Source organism: Hibiscus syriacus, unplaced genomic scaffold (genome assembly GCF_006381635.1).
Source record: "Hibiscus syriacus cultivar Baekdansim isolate YM2019G1 unplaced genomic scaffold, ASM638163v2 tig00117056_pilon, whole genome shotgun sequence".
Taxonomy (NCBI): Eukaryota; Viridiplantae; Streptophyta; class Magnoliopsida; order Malvales; family Malvaceae; genus Hibiscus; species Hibiscus syriacus.
In genome coordinates, this window is record NW_024063539.1 from 6,819,043 (window position 1) to 6,837,835 (window position 18,793).

At 36.4% G+C, this 18,793-nt stretch overlaps 2 protein-coding genes across 4 annotated transcripts; both read left to right on the plus strand.

The window, feature by feature from the left end:
- Positions 1-5,175: 5,175 nt before the first annotated feature.
- Positions 5,176-7,273, plus strand: LOC120198543. 3 transcript variants are annotated; one of them, XR_005523377.1, is made up of 7 exons: positions 5,176-5,398; positions 5,671-5,733; positions 6,052-6,206; positions 6,467-6,573; positions 6,809-6,874; positions 6,990-7,072; positions 7,152-7,273. XR_005523377.1 is itself a non-coding variant. In XM_039199854.1 (6 exons), exons 1-4 carry the CDS (start codon positions 5,275-5,277, stop codon positions 6,520-6,522), a joined length of 405 nt encoding a protein of 134 aa, XP_039055785.1. In that variant the 5' UTR covers positions 5,178-5,274; the 3' UTR covers positions 6,523-6,573; positions 6,809-6,874; positions 6,990-7,073. The 3 variants fall into 3 exon arrangements, 1 of the variants encoding a protein (XP_039055785.1); XR_005523376.1 differs by having other exon boundaries at positions 5,182-5,398; positions 6,460-6,573; XM_039199854.1 differs by lacking the exon at positions 7,152-7,273 and having other exon boundaries at positions 5,178-5,398; positions 6,460-6,573; positions 6,990-7,073.
- Positions 7,274-16,337: 9,064 nt separating this feature from the next.
- LOC120198542 (ribosomal RNA small subunit methyltransferase B-like) lies at positions 16,338-18,296 on the plus strand. The gene is made up of 7 exons (XM_039199853.1): positions 16,338-16,481; positions 16,672-16,779; positions 17,110-17,226; positions 17,308-17,379; positions 17,547-17,632; positions 17,713-17,809; positions 17,959-18,296. Exons 3-7 carry the CDS (start codon positions 17,185-17,187, stop codon positions 18,085-18,087), a joined length of 426 nt encoding a protein of 141 aa, XP_039055784.1. The 5' UTR covers positions 16,338-16,481; positions 16,672-16,779; positions 17,110-17,184; the 3' UTR covers positions 18,088-18,296.
- The last annotated feature ends 497 nt before the right edge of the window (positions 18,297-18,793 follow it).

Sequence of the window (18,793 nt, forward strand, 5' to 3'; positions counted from 1 at the left end):
AGTCCATCAAGGAGCAGATAAAATGGGGCATCTAGTACCTGAAATTGCAAAGCTAATTGGTTTCTACTTCTGTTAATGACGTTCAGTGATGATCATGATCTTCTCAGATGGAATGGTCAAGTAGGTGAATCTAGTTTAGGTCAGTTGTCTGGGAATTGAACTCTAACGATGAGATTTTCTGACCTTAAAAAAAACTAGACTATAACAGGTTCTTCTTAACAAACTTAAGAAATTGGACCCGTATACCCACATTATAATATTATTTATATACAATAAAGCTTGAGTTGTCTCTCTAGAGCAATTGGTTAAACGCCCCAGCTTTATGGATAATATTCAGCTAGCCTGATAAAGGTGATTATACTATACAATAAAGCTTGAGTTGTCCCTCTAAGGTAATTGGTTAAATGCCCTGGCTTTATGGATAAGATTCAGCTAACCTGAAAAAGATATTTACATATTGAGTTGTTCCTCTAGAGCAATTGGTTAAACGCCCTGGCTTTATGGATTCAACTAGCCAGACAATGGCAAATTTAAATAAGGAGTTTCGGTAAAAATGGACTAAGGGAGTTAAGGAACACCTGTTATAGTCAATTTCACATGAGCACTCAAGAATCTCATTTTTAGACTGATATTTTTGCACTACCTTTGTTAGAGGAGCTTACAAAACTTGAACAAATGGAAGATTTCAGAGAACTGAAACAGAAATATCCTAATAGCTCTAGCCATTGATTATGCTAGTTGTGTCATTTTGGTCGCCTCCGATCGAAATGTCAAATCAAGAAAGAGTGGCATGCCATGATCTTCGCAATGACCGAATCGATGAAATAAACCTTAATTTAAATAACCCACCTCTAAACAAACTTTTAAGTCTTGATATTTGTCAAAGATTTGCAGCTATCAAAGCTTAAAAGAGAATTTGATTCTTTTGATATCCAATAAACTCTTGTTTTATGATTTGCTTCAATTGTGAAGCATAGAATGAGGCAATATTTTTCAAAACTCCTTTTGATATTTTTCAAAATTTTGAAAATTCAAAGGAAGAAAAGCATTTTCAAACAAGATAAGTTATCTGGAAGCATATCTTAGGTTGAGGTTTGCAAGAGTACACCCCGATGGAAATGAAGACAAACTAAGAGAATGCAGACTGCTCATGCAATTATTCCCTTCACATATCAACATTCTGTACATCGGATTTAAACATTTGAAGATTTTAAAATCAGGGATCAGAACTTCAAGATTCCATAATCAAGATTCCAGACATCCAACCAAAGATTGAGATTTCTCTCCAAACCCTAAAATAACATGTTTTACATATACATTTTAGGCATACATAGCAGCATCGCATCTATAGCATCGCATATGTGCATAATTTTACAGATTCATGCTAGAGTCAATTTCAACATCACAACGAAAGATGTTGAACTCAAAAGAAGGGCAATTTACAAGTGCATATATGAACTTCACAACGAAGAACATCCAATTAAAAGCTCAATTTCACAGCGAATGGGTCATCCACGATTTTAACTTCACGAAAAATGATATCGTGCCCGATGAAGTGATTTAGTGTCACAACAAACATGCCATCCACAGATTTGACTTCCTTAAGTCAATGATTAAAGCTTCCGAAAGGATTTCTTTAACATGCATGAACAAGCAGATTATCGATCACCTTTGAGACGGTTTCCCTTAAAACAAATTTTGTCTCTATTGAGACAGTTTCCCTTGAAACAAAATCTTTGAATCTGTTTTCCTTGAAACAAATTTCGTCTCCCTTGAGACATTTCTTTTAAAACAAATTTTGTCTCTCTTGAGACAATTTCCCTTGAAACAAAATCTTTGAATCTATTTCCCTTGAAACAAATTTTGTCTCTCTTGAGACGGTTTCCCTTGAAACAAAATCTTTGAATCTATTTTCCTTGAAACAAATTTCATCTCCCTTGAGACAGTTTCTTTTAAAACAAATTTTGTCTCTCTTGAGACATTTTCTCTTAAAATTTTTGTATCTCTTGAGACATTTTCCCTTGAAACAAAATCTTTGAATCTATTTCCCTTGAAACAAATTTTGAGACAGTTTCCCTTGAAACAAAATATTTTAATATGTTTTCCTTTAAACAAATTTCGTCTCTTTCGAGACAGTTTCTCTTGAAAAAAATTTGTCTCCCTTGAGACAATTTCTCTTGAAACACTAACTCTTGAGATAATTCTCCCTTGAAACAAGAAATTTTATCTCACTTGAGAGAGCTTTTCTTAAAATATATTTCTTATTCATTCTCATCCATATGTTGAATATTTGACAGGAATTCCAAATTTAGCAGCGATTTCATTACACAATTCCATGTTGAAGTAGAAGATTTCAGCAAGGAATCCACGGTTTCACCTTCACGACGAAGGATTTCGTGCTCAAAATTTTCCAGTTTTGACTTAACCTCACGATGAGGGAGTCATTACGTGATTTAAATTGACAAACCAATCTTAATATCGGGTTTCAACTCTACAACAAAGGACGTTCGATATGGACAAAATTTGTATCTTTAAGTCTTTGCTCCATTTTCGTTACATGATAATGAGCAAAGAGGGGCAGCTGAAGACACCAAATTTGTCCTTTGATATTATATAATACATCATAGATTATATTATATAATTGTATTGCACATGTCGTACACACATTTACATATATTTGTTTACATTTTATCATGCCCAAAACCAGATCCCACGGGGCCTAGCAAGACACTCTGGTCCAACCCAGACCCAACACACGTGATTCGCTGGAGTGCAACCCACCACATAGAGGATTAGGGTTTCCTGAAACCCTAACTCTCCCCACTATTACCCCAGCTGCCAACAACAGTGACTGTTGGATCTAGATGAGATCCAACAGTCCATAGCAAATGACACATAGGGTTATTCGAACCATAGCCAAGCATCTCAGTGCCGCATGGTCAACAGCCCACTCCCACGGTTGCACGTCTCGCCCCAACAACCCGCAATCATCGCCATTTTCCTCAGCCAGCACAACAAGCAGAGCAAAGTGTTAATTCAAAATAGGACTTCAAAAAACAAAAACCAACCGAGTTTTACTCGGAATCAACCTCTAAAGATAGGTTTTTTTTATACTATAAATAAACATACACAATATCACGTAAGGGTACACACGAAAATACTCGAAAAAAACATAAGGCAAGTCAGAGTTATTGTACACGATTTGAAAGGGAATAAGAAAAAGGTAGAAATTTTTACCTTATTTGCTCGTTTATCACTCTTGCATGTTGTCCTTCTTTTGAGATTTACTCGAAAACCCCTAAAAAACATGGTTTTTCACCGATGATATGGAAAGAGGCTACGAGATCTATTTTTTAGATCTAGCCCTCCCAAGGCGAGTTTTTAGAAAACCAAGTCCGGATTTTGAAAGATCGAAAAAGAAAGCTTTGAAAAACAAAAAAAATCATTTTTATCGTCGATGACCGGCGGTCGACACCGATCAACGGCGACGGCGAGGCGGCGGGCCACCGGTTTCTGGAAAACACGGTGGCCATTCTTCATGTTCTTGAAGAACATAAGAACAATAAGAGAGAAAATAAGATGGGGAGGGGGCATTCGTTTGAGTAAAGGAAGAAATGAGAAAATTAAAACACTTTTGGGTTTTATATTAACCCGTTTGGACCGTGACCTGGCCCACCATACCAACAAGATCCGTGTGTTTCTGTTTAAAATAGGGTAAACTACCCATTTGATCCCTCGTATTTCTCTCATATTTATTCTGCCCCCTAAATCTGGTTTTCCACGTTAATTTGCTTCCAATTTGGCCACCCGGTTAATGTTCATTTCAATCTAGTCCTTTTATTATTTTTACTCTATTTATTTCTTTTATTTTTTATTAATATCATTATTATCTTTCTTTTTATCGTACTTATTTATATATGTATATAGTTCTCTATTATTTTTGTTTATTTATATATGTACCTCTATTTTGTTTTTACATAGTATTTATCATTATTATTATTTTTTTTTTTTAGATACCATATATTGTTATATATATTATTTTCTTTATTTTTTTTCTTTTTTTTTTCTTGTTTTATTTTAGTTTCATTTTTAATATTATTTTTATTTTTATTTTCATTTTTATATTTTTCTTTGTCATATTTTTACTTATGTTACCATTGTACATATTTTGCTTATTTTATTTCTACTACATTATTATTTTTTTCTTCTTTTTTGTTTTGCTTATCATTCGTATATGTACATACTTTTTATCTTAATTCGACTCTGAACTTGACTATAAATCTAATGTCACTATCTTTTTAAGGGTTATCGTTCAAACCAGTTAGAGGTAAGTAATTTGGATCAACTTTTACCTTTTAATTTAAAGTTGTGATTTTCTTAATTAAAGACAACTGGAAATTACGTAGTACCGAAAGGCAGTTCAATAGTGCTAACCCTTCCTTGACTGTAACCGACTCTCCAATCCGACATATCATTGGTAAGACGCAGATCAGGTAAGAATTAAGGTATCCAGTCAACCAATTTATTTGCAAATAAATGATCGGTGGCGACTCCTAATCCATTTTCCTAAGTCGAAGCCCAATTCCGGGCCCACCCGAAAGACGGTTCCGACAATAACACTGTGAAATCAAAAGAAATCCTAAAAAAACTTGATTTTAGGATAATTTTGAGGGGTTCACGTAAATTGAAGGAAAATTTTAAAGAGAAATTTTAAGTATTTCATAATTAATAAAAATATATGTCGTTTTATGAAACTGTTAATTATTTCATAGGAGATTAAATAAAATATGAGCAATTTGAAAGTTCAATGATCAAATTAAAATATGTTAAATTTAAGTGATCAAAATAATAACATGAGCAAATTTGAGTGATGGAAAGCATAGCTTATCATTAATAAAAAGCAAAATGGAATTGAATCGAATATTTTTAATTTTAATTTTGATAATATTGTGGATATTTCGATTTGGATAACTTATTATTCTGGAAAATTTATTCATAGTCCATCGAAGGATTCAATTAGGCCCAATGATCATGGCCAGGTCGAGTATTGACAAAGAAACCAGACCCATCCCAAACTAGCTCAGTCCACACTTGGGTCTTTGGACCAGTTCTCGCTGTAGTCTGTAGAGTATCAAAGACCGGTACTGGAACTGGTAACCGGACAGAGTCTCTCTCTCTCTTTGCCTATGTTATCTGAAAAACAACCAAAGGGAGCGAAACACAATCTCTTTGGGTCACCCTGGTTGCATTGTCATACGAGAATTCTAAGCATCAATGGCACACCTTCTGTCGCTCCATGTATTTCTTTCTTCACATACACGGGAAACTTCTTCCAAGCCGTCGAAACTTTCCAAGAGAACTAGCAAGTTTAACACATCCATTTCAACAGCTAAAAAAGGTAGCTTATAGCTGTTTCTTCCCAGAACCGTAAGAAATTGGAAGTTTTTTCAAGACCCAAAGAAGGGAAAACGAAAGACTGAAAGCACCCAACTTTTAATGTTGGCTAGCTAGCTATATTGGAACTCAAGTTCAGTCTTTTGTAGAATATTTAGTTGCAATTCTAGCTGATGTAGGATAATTTGTTTTACATCTATATTAATGTGAAGTTTTCTTCTTTTTGTTTTGGTTTCGCTTAGTCTTATGTTGCGTTTTGATTATGTGACAATTCAGTTCTTCTCAGTCCCTCTCACAAAACCCAGAAGCTGAATTTGGAGGTTTCTCCTCATAGAGCTGGTAATATCACCTTTTTATTTCCTTTCTAATGCAATTCTTTTTCATTTTGTTAAATATTAAGGTGGAATAAATAATGGTTGAAATTTTGATTACAGTGGATGCATTCATCACTTCATGCCCTTTTAACATTTGATTCTACAAGTAGAGATGTGTTATTTTCCCATCAAAATATATCATATCCTACTCTTGTCCTTTTGTGATTGAATCTAAAGTCAAGGCTGTACCAGATTCAGAGTTAGAAATTAAAAGTATGATATTCTTATGAATGGCTGGAATGTATCGTTGTTTTTCTTATGTGGATTTCTTTTGATCATGCAGTATCTGCTGTGAGGCTGATGAGAATCCAGTTTGGTGGTGCATTTGCTGACCTTTTAAATGAGAAAGGAAAGGGTTCCGGTGATAATGAGATGGGATATGTGGAAAGAACTCTTGGTTTTCGTCCCCGTGATTTAGATGATCGAGATCTTAGATTGGTCATCCTTCTTTTGCCTTTCCTTCCTTTCATATGTTTAAGATGATCTATTGTTTCATCCCAATGTTAATATAGGCAGTCATCAAGATATTTTTAGGAGTGTTTACATCTATGTCACCCTAAAGTTTGAAGTATTATAACCAGGCTGCGTATTTTGTTTCCTCATTTGTAATAATGTTTAGGGATGCTTCTTTTAAGTGCTTAACAGATTAATTTAAATAACTCATAGTGGCATTATGTTTGGAATGTCGTAGGTTACAGATATCGTTGGCGGTACCATTCGCTGGAGGAGATATCTTGATCATTTAATTGGATAATTATGCCATGATGAAAGTACGTTTAGAAACATGGAACCACTTCTGTTACAGGTAATTTTTCTTCAGATACTTTGTATGGTTTTGTTCATACTACTGGTTTGTAAAATATGTGGATATTCTATTTGTGGCATTCTTAAGTATACAAATGGCATATGCAATGTGGAAACTTCGATATGTTTGTCTTTTCCCATCTGAACGACTCTGGCTTCTATCATATGAAACAAGGGCGAATCATGTTGGAATGTTGGAACATGAATTTTTTTATCTTTCTCGTCTATGCTTTTAGTTTCTCCGAATTGGTTTCTACGAGATTGTCAAGCTTAATATGCCACTATATGCTGTTGTAGATGAGGTAGAATCTGTTCATCAATTTTTTATAACATTTGTCAACTTAGATTTGACCTGAGATAAGATCATGGCCTAAAATCAATTTTTTTCCTTGTCGACTTTGTAATGTATAAATGCAGAATGTAAAACTTGCAAAGGTTGCTCTTCGACCCGGTGCTGGTAGCCTGGTCAATGGATTCTCCGGAAGTTAGTTTCAGTTAAGGTTTGCAACTTTCTGTTTATGTTATGGAAACAATGAGCAATCCTTGTGTTTTTATGTCTTTTTCACTTCGGCTTTGTAGGAAAATAACTCCCTTCCTCTACCCAAATTGGAAGGTGACGACCGTGCACAAGCACGCGCTCTTGCTACTCTTTATTCTCATCCTGTAGTAAGTCTGTGAATCTGTGATTGTAAAGCTCTACTTGTCGTTCTTTTACAAATATATATGAGGGTGTGGGATGCCAGTTCTATAATCCTGATTGGCAACTTAATCTTACCATATATCCTTCAACCTGCTCAATGAATCCTGTTAGGATGTATGTGCTCCACCAAACTGCCTGCTGTTTCTTTCTCTCCGGATCAGATAAATATATGCATTCCAAGATGGTGTTCTAATCCCTTTCTCTGATCCATTGGATTCCAGATTTTTTCTGTAAAAAATCTTCCCCTGCTTCCAGCAACATCCCATACTGGTCACTCAGCACCCTTTCCTTTTCTAACAGCGCAACTCTAGGGACTGCCGCAAGTGTGTTCAGCTGCACAGCCTTTAGCTCCTTTTTCTTATCCTGCACCCTCCTAGTTGTTTCACCATAACAGGAGAGATTGAATTGTCTAAAGATTTTTCTTCAATCTCCTAGTTCAACCCTCTCACAGTCCATACTAAATTCCTCATGGAGAGGATGAGAAAGGGTTACCTCCGACTCCAGGGGTAGACATAACTACCTTGCTGCCTTTCTTCACCTTGTCAAGCTGTTGTTTCTTCTTTCTTCAAATCCTTCATCATGTCTGTTACCTTGCTGCTTAGGGACAACTAAGTCAGCTTATGTTGTACATATAGAGGGGACCTGAGGGATAGAGCCTAATGCACTCCAATATAGTTAAGCCCTAGTTTAGTGTATAATTTTGATAAGAGTTTCAGGCCTCGTTAAAAACCCCCTTCTTGATTAATGGAGTTTATATGAACTCCTTAATCAGTGGAAGGAGGAAAAGAGCGCCTTAGGATTTTATTGAACCATAAAATTACATAAGATACAACCATCGTACACCCCACCAACCAAATAAACTTGAAACAACCATAAAACACCCGAAATATAAGACTAGAATAGAATCAGCCAATTCCTTCTTTAGCTAAGGCATCAGCCTCTAGATTGGCTGACCTATTAACCCATCTTACAACACCTTCTAAAACATTAAGCCTATGAACAATATCTTTGATCAAAAACACATAAACATCAGGAACTAGATCCTCTTTCTTAATCCAGTCTACCGCAACTTTGCTGTCGCTTTCAATAATCAGACGACCCTTCCTGTCTCGTAAATTCGCATAGAACATTAGACTCTTTTGAATAGCTTTTAATTCCATAAAAGTTGGAGCTCCCGGACCGGCAGATTCCTTGAAAGAACTTAAAGTTGAACCCGAGGAGTCCTTTAGAACACCTCCTATCCCACTCTTCTTCCAATCTCTTGTAGTAGTTGCATCAACATTTAACTTTACAAAACCTTGAGGAGGAGGAGACCAAGGAAATATAGATACAAGCCGATTAGGATACAGAGAGCACAAATCCCCTAATGAAGGGTCTGAAATAAGAGAATCCTTAGGAATAAACACCTCTTTGTACTTAGCAAGGAACCAAGAAGCTAGTCTAAACCTTGCTAGGAAAAAATATTCAGCCAAATCCAGCTTTCCCCCTTCAAACACAATGAGATGCCTTACTTTCCAAGTAGTCCAAATAACTGCCCCAGGAATAAAAGACCAAATTATAGAAGAAGACTTTAACTCAGCCCAAGCAAGTAGGATTTTTTTCGCATTAAAATGCAAAACAGCCTTAATCTTCCAGAAATTCAGAAATTTGTTCCAAATCATCCACACCACCGAACACGTGAAAAACAAGTGCGATGGAGACTCCACCTCTCTCTTACAAAGAGGGCACCTAATGTCTACAATTCCTTGAATTCCCCTTTTAACAAGTTCTGACCTAACAGCCAGCTTCCCTAACACCACCTTCCAAATAAAGGACTCCACTCTAGGTGGAATCTGGCCCCTCCAAATAATCTTCTTCCAGAAATATACCTCTTCCGAATCCGAAATAATGGTTGAACAAATCTTAGTGCCATATTTAACAGTATATACCCCATCTCCAGTACCTTTCCACATCACCCCATCACATAACTCCGTAGATAGAGAAACAGAGGAGATAGCATTCATCAAGTTAACCCACTCTTCTACTTCCCAGTCGTTTAAATTTCTTCTAAACTGCACATCCCAACTCCATCCATATGAGCTGTAATTCCCAAATTCAACCAGTTTGCCCATTCAGTTTGTGGAAATGGAGAACAATCGAGGGAAAATAATTAGAAGAGGAAAGTCCAACGCCCAATTATCCTGCCAGAACCTAATTAATCTGCCATCCCAACTCGGAAAGAATACAAACTTCTAAACTTAGAGCCAATACTGTCTTCTTTAAAGTGATTCGAAACCACCAATCTCCAAATCCAAGATACTCTTTGTGGAACTTTGTTGTCAAACATTAACCAAGATGGATCCATTTTGTATTTAGAACAAATGAATTCCCTCCAAACAGACCCCCTTTCATTAGCATACCTCCAATACCATTTTGCTAGAAGAGCTCTGTTCATGAAACCAAGGTTTCTAACACCTAAACCCCCCTCGAATTTTGACTTGCACACATTCGGCCAGTTAACCCAATGTATCTTATTTTTACCTACTCCCCCACCCCATAAGAAATTCGCCATAATGGAGTTGAGAGATTTAAGAACCGTAGCTGGTATCTTAAATAAGGATAAATAATACGTCGGGAGCGAACATAGAACCTACTTTATTAAAACCAACCTTCCTGCTAATGACAGTGAAGCAACCTTCCACCCCGCTAATTTATTCATAAAATTATTCACCACCGGATTCCAAAGTGCTGTAGAGTTCCTAGTAGCACCCAAAGGCAGTCCTAAATATTCAGAGGGAAAACTACCCACAGAACATCCGATAGAGTTAGCCCACTGCTGAACTTCTTCCTCATTCATATTCACACCAAACAGTTTACTTTTCTTCAAGTTGAGTTGTAAACCAGAAACCACTTGAAACACTGTAAGCACCCTCTTCACATTTAAAATCTGCGTCTTGGATGCACCACAAAACATAATGAGATCATCCGCGAACTGTAGATGAGATAGTTTTAAAGCGTCAGCACTCCTTCCTAAAACCAGTCCAGAAAACAGACCCTGTTCCACAGCCTTCACAATTAGCAGATTGAGAAGTTTTCCAATAAAATTAAACAACAGAGGTGATAGAGAGCACCCATGTCTAAGACCTTTAGCCATTGCAAATTCCTCAGTAGGAGCTCCATTCACTAAAACAGAAACTGAAGCTGTGGTTACACACTTTCTGATCCAACCTGTCCACCTGGAACCAAATCCCATTTTCTCCATTACTAGAAACAAAATGTCCCACTCCACCGAATCATACGCTTTCTTGAAATCTACCTTGAGAACACAACCTTTAGGGTGCGTTTGGTTCACGGAATGTAAGATTACCAGTGGGAATAAAAGATTACCAGGGAATAGGATTACTGGGAATGTTGTATTTTGTGTTTGGTTGTTTAGCAGGAATGTAAGATTACCGTGTTTGGTTAAAGGAATAAAAGATTATTGGAATGTATATTTTGACCAAATTGTCCTTATTATATATTTGTATAATATTACAAATTGTAAAATATTTATATATTTTCTTTAAAAAATTAAATTCATAATATTTATATAAATTTTTTTACAAAATTAAAAATATAAAAAAGGTTTAATGAAAGGGTAAATTTTTTTTAATCTCTGAACTTCATATAAAATTTTAATTATAGAATTTATTTTGTAAATCTAAAATAATTTAAGGATAAATTTTTAATTTAACCTTCGTAGAATTTTTATTATTCAATGATAGAAGAATGATATTTTTGAAAAAAAAAATAAAAATTTAAGGACATTTTAGTCCAAAACGCCGGTAATGTTACAATACCTAAGGGAAGGGAGGTAATGACATTCCCGGTAATATACCCCAAAAAATCTACTATTGGTAATAAAACATTACCGGGAATGAGATTCCCGGCCAACCAAACATGGGAATGTGGGATTCCCATCCCATGGGAATCCTACAATCCTTGAACCAAACACCCCCTTAAGACCATTTTTCCTCCAATAATTCACCCCTTCATTCGCAATTAAAGAACAATCCAATATTTGCCTCCCTTGGGTGAAGGCAAATTGAGTAGGACTAATTAAGTCTGAAATATAGTTCCTCAACCTCCTCGATAGGCACTTAGATAGGATCTTATATAATCCACCAACTAAGCTAATAGGCCTATAATCATCAAGGTCACCACTGTTCAAGACCTTAGGAATAAGAGTAATAAAGGTATGGTTGATGCCATGATCCCAATCTTTCCCCGAATAGAAGTTGAAGAAGAACTTCATAATTTCTCCTTTAAGAACATGCCAATATCTCTTGAAAAAACCCAAATTAAAACCATCCGGCCCCGGGGCTTTGTTGCTATTACAAGACTTTAAGGTCTCCCATATTTTCATCTTCAGTAAATTCTTTCTCCAAAATTAAACTCTGCTGAATCAAAATTCTGGAAAAATTCAACTCGATTTCTTTCACTTCTAAGGTCGATTTGTCATTAAAAGCCTTAAAGAAGTGATCTTTGACAGTGGCTTTTATATCCTTTGGGTCTTGAATAACATTACCTTTGCAAATAATAGCATTCAACGCATTTCTTTTCCTCCTAACTGAAGCACATGTATGGAAGAATCTGGTATTTCTGTCCCCATCTTCTACCCATTTGGATCTAGAATTCTGGAACCAAATCTGCTCCTCTATCTTATGCAACTTCCATAATTCTGACCTTAACTCCTTTAACTCAGCAGCTTTCTCATCATAAGAACCATCTTGCTGCTGTTGAACCTCCACTTCAAATTTTTGAATCTTCAATTCTATATCTAAAATTAAAGCTCCAGGAAACTTTCCTCTCTTCCCTGCCCAATTTTTAATGGCAGTTTTGGTTTTTTTCAGAATTTTAAAAATTCCAGCATTCATCTGTATCTCTTTGCATTCTTGAATTGAAGAACTGATCACATCCTCAAAACCTGCTTCATCCATCATATAGTTAAACAGTTTAAACGGCTTTTTCCCCCAATTAACACCTCCATTCTCAATAATTACTGCATTATGATCTGACAATGATCTTGGCAGCAAAGACTGTGTTAAATCTGGAAAAGCTGCCAAGAATTGGCTATCAACCAAAAATCTATCCAGCCTTACATAGGTCGGTGAATCTTGGTTATTACACCAAGTAAACCTACCTCCACTCAATGGCAAATCAATTAGACCTGTAGTAAGAAGAAAACGACTGAAAATCTCTAAAGAATTCCTGTTTTGGCCTCTACCAATCTTCTCATCTTCCTGTAGATACACATTAAGGTCCCCTCCAACACAAATAGGCTCAGAATGTCCTCCAATGAACGTGCTTAATTCTTCAAAAAAACTCTCTTTTTCCTCCTCAACCGAAGGACCATACACATTAATGAATCTGCAACTGAAATTATTTGCCCGAAATCTCCCCGATATAGCAATAAATCTTCTAGATGTACACTGATTTTGCAACTCAAATACGTTATCATCCCAGAACATCAGCAAACCCCCTGACGAACCAACCGATGGTGATTCAATAACCCCTTTCAAATTATTTAACCCACTCCTCAAAAAAGACCTTTGAATTTTCTCCAATTTCGTTTCCTGCAACCAAAGAAATTGAGGACAATATTTGGAAACTAGCCTCTGAACAGCCCTTTTATTCTCTAATCTACCCAATCCTCTTACATTCCATGTTATTATAGATATCTTTAACATCATCATAAAGGAATCAACCAACTAGTCCCCCCTCAAAATCCTCCTGTTTGTCCATCCTCAAGCCTTTTTCCAGACTAATAATCTTATCCAAAAAGGCTTGTTGTCCTTGTTTAAAGGAAATACCCAACAACTTACTTATCTCCCAAGTAACTAAAGCTTCATCCAATAAATCTGAAAAACCAGAAGAAGCTGTTGAAATGCTCACTCTTTCTAAAGCTTCCCTTAGCAAATGTCTTCTAGCTCTTCTGATAAAAAAACCCGATTCAAAGCTGTGATTATCACCCATTAACTGCAATCCTTCAACTCCCTTTCCACACTCATATCCCCCGAATTCGATCCATCATTCACATCCTCACAACCCTGAAACTCTGCATCCACTGACAAGCTATCCAGTTGATTTCCTCTGGAATTCATATTTCTCCAGTCCCTGACGATTAAGGCACTATCTTTCTTAGGCTTAAAATTCAAGATACTTCCCATCCAGTATTTTCTGCCCCTACACCTTTTGTAAACCCTTTTATAACTTCGGCTTTTCCTTTTCTCTAACGGAACACTTTTGGTGCTTAACGAACTGTCAGACTTATAACACAGTCTACCCTTAACTTTGCTTCCTGAATTATCAATGGTAGGCTCTATCACCCTTAACTCAGAATCCTTGGCTTGAAAACCACCCTGCTCAATTATCTCTGGATCTGACCTCCTCCCATCTTCTCTGCTAAAACAACTTGACCTAGCCAAATCTTTATCTTGAACCATTTTCCCAAATTTATCAATTTTAATTTTTGGCCCAGCAGGAATTATCCTCTTTACGTTAGGCCCAGCAAACTCATCTTCTTCTGAATGGACTTCAGACCCAACAGCCGTCATTTTTGAATCTCTCAATCCCAAACCTGCAAACTCACCCACTTTGACACTCCCTCCATACTGCATAGCTGACTTTCCATTAATGTCTGATCTATTTTTTGAAATTCTTGGAAACCGATTCTCTCCACCAACTCCATCAAGCCTGATAGCTGCGCCCTGTTCCATCTAACTGTCCACTCTCTGACAGTTTTCTTCTTCTGATCTAGCAAAATCTTCCTCATTTTCTGACCATATCCTGTCTCCTTCGTTCTCAGTCATGAACGCTCCCAACTTTCCTTCATCAGAACTGACCACCGGAGGATTTGTGGAAAAGAAAATAGACTCATCGTTCGTCGATCCAATCTTCATTGTTACTTTAAAAGATCTTCCATATGATCCAATAGTAATCTGATCTGGAACATCAAAAGGACTAGCCACCCTAATTAGCAATCTTGTCTTTGTAAGATCTTCCCTGTGTTTAGTGTCATCAAGAATATCTATAACCCTTCCCCATCTCCCTGCTAACCTTTTAAGGAAGGATTCATTCCAGCATAAAAGAGGTAACCCAAAAAACTCCACCAAACAAAAAGCCATAGGAACACCATCTTCGTTCAGTAATGGCTCTAAACGATCAAACCAAAATTGAAGATCTTCTTTCTTCTTCATCCAAGCATCTGACATTTCTTCAACTGATTTAAAGATTATTACACAAGAATTCCAGACATACCCCCATCTAACAATCTGGACGTCATAGCCTTCATTAACTAAAGCATTATGAACTAACTCTAACTCAAATAAATTCTTGATAATCCCCGTCAATGATCTTTTAACCCAGCTCGAGCTCTCAGATGAAATGTGCATCTGCATGATGTTTTTCCTGACTTTTTCCCTGTTTTCAGCATCGACGGCCAAATCTTTGACCTCCAGAACACTTCCCGACCTCCTATTCGACATCAATGCATCCTTGTATGATCTGTCATCCCTCAAACTTCTAAGAACATCATCTGGCTCTTTCGGATTCGAAATATCAGCAGTGATCGGACAAGCATCCTTCTTAAAATCTTTATTATTACGCTCTACCCATGCTCGGGATTCATTATATCTTGCGACTCCAACCGTGATCCTTCTCACATCTATGATCGCTCCATTTAGATTTTCTATAGCCCTTCTCAAACCATCCTCATTCCCAAACTGCACAAAAGCAAAAGTGGAAAATATGTATTTTGGGTTTCTAGTTTCCTTAGGGATATAGACTCTCTGAACTGGACCTTGAACTAAAAACATTTCCCTTAATGCACGTCTTGACACTCTCCGACTAAGATTATCCACAAACACCTTCCAAATCTCCTCAGAAAAAAGATTACTTTTCGCCCTTTCACTCACAACTTCTCTCTCCCTCTCTCTCATCATGTTTTTTTTGTTTTTCCATAGTTTAGTGTATAATTCCAAAGGGATTCGTCCCAAGTGAACCCAAACAAGTAGCTTCCCCAAATTGAATTCCTAGTTTTTCATGCCTGGCTCCCATTTCCTAAGCATGACTGATTTGTTTTAGATATGCGAGGTAAGGGTGAGTTCAATTCAGTTCGGTCGGGTTTCTTGGATTTTTTGACCTGTTCATTTTAACTAGGTTCGGCTTGGTTTGATTCACGTTTTTTCCATATAATTTTGTGTTTTGAGTTTTTTACTCTATTTTGACAAAATGGCTTCGTTTTATGGGGTTTTTTTTACATTATTTGATAAAGTTTCAAAGTCTTTTTTATGAATATTTCTAAAAGAATTAATTTTCAAGTAAATAAAAATAATTAATGACTCTTAGATAGTATTTTTTAAATTATTTTCACTATTTGAGATACAAAATACTTATTTTTCTCAAGGAAAATACTTATTTTTATATTATAAAAATAAAATAAAATTAGAATTCACTTCGGTTCCGGTAACCACGGTTTTTAAACTTGTAAAACATTAACCATCCAAATACTTCGGTTCGGTTTTTTTGCTCACCTCTAAATTGCCAGGGACCATGTTCAAGCACCCTATCCCTGGCCTCCAATGTTGCAAACTGAATAATAAAAACATTCTGCCCAGTCGGCCTTACCTCTACAGCACCAGATTTTCCCCCATAGCATATTCGCCATTTTCTATAAAGCACTGTAGTTCGGAGGTTTATCTAGAAATTTAGCTATAAGAGAAGTTTGCCATTCCTTTGCCCCTGCTCCAAAAACCTCACTTGTTTATGTCACGATGGAAGGAGAGTTAGGGTTGGAAGGATTTGATTTGGGAAAATATCGGAGAAGGAAATCGGGGAGGCAGCAACAGGAATTGGGGAAAGAGAGAAGGGAATTAGGGATCGAAGGGGATTAGGGATTGCAATGATATCTGGAGGAGAGAGGCTGAAGTAGAGACATGAGATGGGTTATATTGTTATGGGTCTGGGTTAAGAGAGTAAGTGGGCTTTAATTTACTTAAACCCAACTAAGTAGATCAGTAGGTTTATTTGATTGGGCTTGGGGATTTATAGGCTACCAATGATCATTATTATCCAGAAACTAAAATTACTGCTCGGGGTATAGTATCTTGATTGCCCACTTGTCCATTTTCAGAATGTCATACGAGCAGGGTTGCTGAAAGGTCTCTGTTCTGTCCAGGATGAAAGTGCTGGTATAGCTTCAATACTTATTTCAGCAGAAAAGTTTTAAGATATCTAATCAAAGTATAATATATTATAATAACATTACAGTATGTTATATGTACCTATCGAACTGAATGTTAAAGCGCTTTCCCAATTCTTCTAGATTTGATTTGGATTTTATGAACTTTTCCTTTGAATTATATGACAACTTCGTTGCAGGTCTTGTAGTTTCTGTTGTGGATCCTCAACCAGGTGAGGAAATTATCGATTGTTGTGCTGCTCCTGGAGGAAAGACCCTTTACATGGCATCTCGTTTGAGGGGCAAAGGTATACCAGCCAACTTCATGTGATTGCAGGTTTCTTTTAAAGGGTGCATAAGGACTTCTTTGTAAGCTTAAACTTACGTAGTAGTCATTGTCAGGCATCAAAATATTTTTATTTTTCTATTAGTTCCTGTTTTGTGCTAGTATATGTGCACGGACAATAAAAATGGGATCTTCCGCCTTGAATTTGCCTTCTGGTCTGGCAGAATCTTTAACTTGATTTCGTAATTTAGTTTAGCAAGAGTATGCAAAAGCTTATTCGTATTGTTGGTATTGGCATGCTGAGCAAACAATTTGTTTTAAACAATGTTGTGACACCTCATTTTATTATTAGGCAGAGTGCTAGCAATCGACATAAACGATGGCCGGTTGAGAATTCTTGGAGAGACAGCCAAGATGCAAAAAGTCGATGACGTTTACAACAATCCACGCCGACCTTCGTACTTTTTCTGTAATTTCTTGCCCTCTTAAAAGCTTGAAATTTCAAGGAATAAGAAATTTCTTACATACATCCCTATTCTAAAATTTGTAGAACAATAGCACGATGAAATCTGATAAGGTTTTGTTGGATGCTCCTTATTCTGGACTGGGTGTTCTCTCCAAGGTAACTTGAAATGACCATGTATCGATAAGTGTTCACTTTGTAGCGAGCTTTTATCATTATATAAGATTTTCTTCCTATTCTTCTCCGGACTCTTCCCTTTTACCTTTGTATTCCTCGTGAGTTAAGCTATATCTAACCCCACTTTTGTTTCTTTTACCATTTCAAAGAGAGCAGATTTGCTTTGGAATAGAAAACTAGAAGATTTGGAACGGCTTAAGAATCTGCAAGATGAACTCCTTGATGCAGCTTCCACGTGAGATTTGTTTTCTCCTTTATACCTACAATCTTCATTCCAACATTTTACACTTAACATCATTTGTTCGGCATTTATAGATTGGTGAACCAGGGAGGAGTATTAATATACAGTACTTGCTCCATTGACCCCGAAGAGAACGAGGACAGGGTCGATGCATTTCTTGTCAGGCATCCTGTAAGATAGCAGTTGCTTTTTCCTTAACCTCTGCGCCGATAGAGAAAGCCTTGCAGTTCTCGATTCTTTAAACTTAAAATTTGCTCCGACTTGATACAGTCTTTAAGAAAACTATGTTTAGTAATTAATTTGCAAACATTCCTTTTCAGGAATTCAGAATAGATCCTGTGGATAGATACGTACCGTCTGATTTCGTTACAAAACAAGGCTTCTATTTCTCCGATCCTGTAAAACATTCGCTAGATGCAGCCTTTACAGCTCGTCTTGTTCAGACTTAACGAAGAAAACCCTTTGTGGTCCACACGAGGAGCTCAGCTCGTTGCACTACAAAGTTCTCTCCATAACACAGAGCCACTGCAGTGAAAGAGCTCAAGCTTACAAAGTGCAACGACCGATGTAGATTTTAATGATGCTCCAGCACGATTTCTGGGAGGGCCTTAAGAAGGGGATGATAGCTAATGCATTAGCTTTGATATATTGCTTCAACGTACAGATTAAAAAACGGAAAATCTAATGGTTGCTGTCTGGTGATGACAATGAGAGCTGCATGAAGAATATGTTCATGACATGTTAAAGCTTGAATTAATTAGGTTGAGCAAAACAAGCGCTGCTCCTGTCCTGCTTATGAATAACATATTCTGGTGTCAGCATTAAGAGAATATGATATATATATTTAGTATTATTTTTCTTTCACCTACTTTTGTGGATATACATAATACAATTATATAAGTAATTTTTATTTTTATTTTAAATTTATATGTCCTTGGGAAATTTGGTATAAAAAATTGGATCATCCTATATCTAGTTATTATAGAGTTCCTGATTATATATATATATATATATATATATTAAGTGGAGAGATATTTACATTCGTAAGATAAATGTCAGATTCAAATTCAAATTCATACAAGATGAAGCAACATGAATATCTTTAATCACTCGATCAATTAATAGATATAAAATCCCTAACTATATTAATGTTAA

Excerpts from the sequence above, each read along its gene's own strand:
- LOC120198543 (XM_039199854.1), top strand. The coding sequence starts at position 5,275 with ATGGCACACCTTCTGTCGCTCCATGTATTTCTTTCTTCACATACACGG. Across the intron at positions 5,734-6,051 it reads GGTTTCTCCTCATAGAGCTG|TATCTGCTGTGAGGCTGATG; the intron begins GTAATATCACCT and ends TTGATCATGCAG. Across the intron at positions 6,207-6,459 it reads ATGATCGAGATCTTAGATTG|GTTACAGATATCGTTGGCGG; the intron begins GTCATCCTTCTT and ends GGAATGTCGTAG.
- LOC120198542 (XM_039199853.1), top strand. The coding sequence starts at position 17,185 with ATGACGTTTACAACAATCCACGCCGACCTTCGTACTTTTTCT. Across the intron at positions 17,380-17,546 it reads GACTGGGTGTTCTCTCCAAG|AGAGCAGATTTGCTTTGGAA; the intron begins GTAACTTGAAAT and ends ACCATTTCAAAG. Across the intron at positions 17,810-17,958 it reads CATTTCTTGTCAGGCATCCT|GAATTCAGAATAGATCCTGT; the intron begins GTAAGATAGCAG and ends ATTCCTTTTCAG.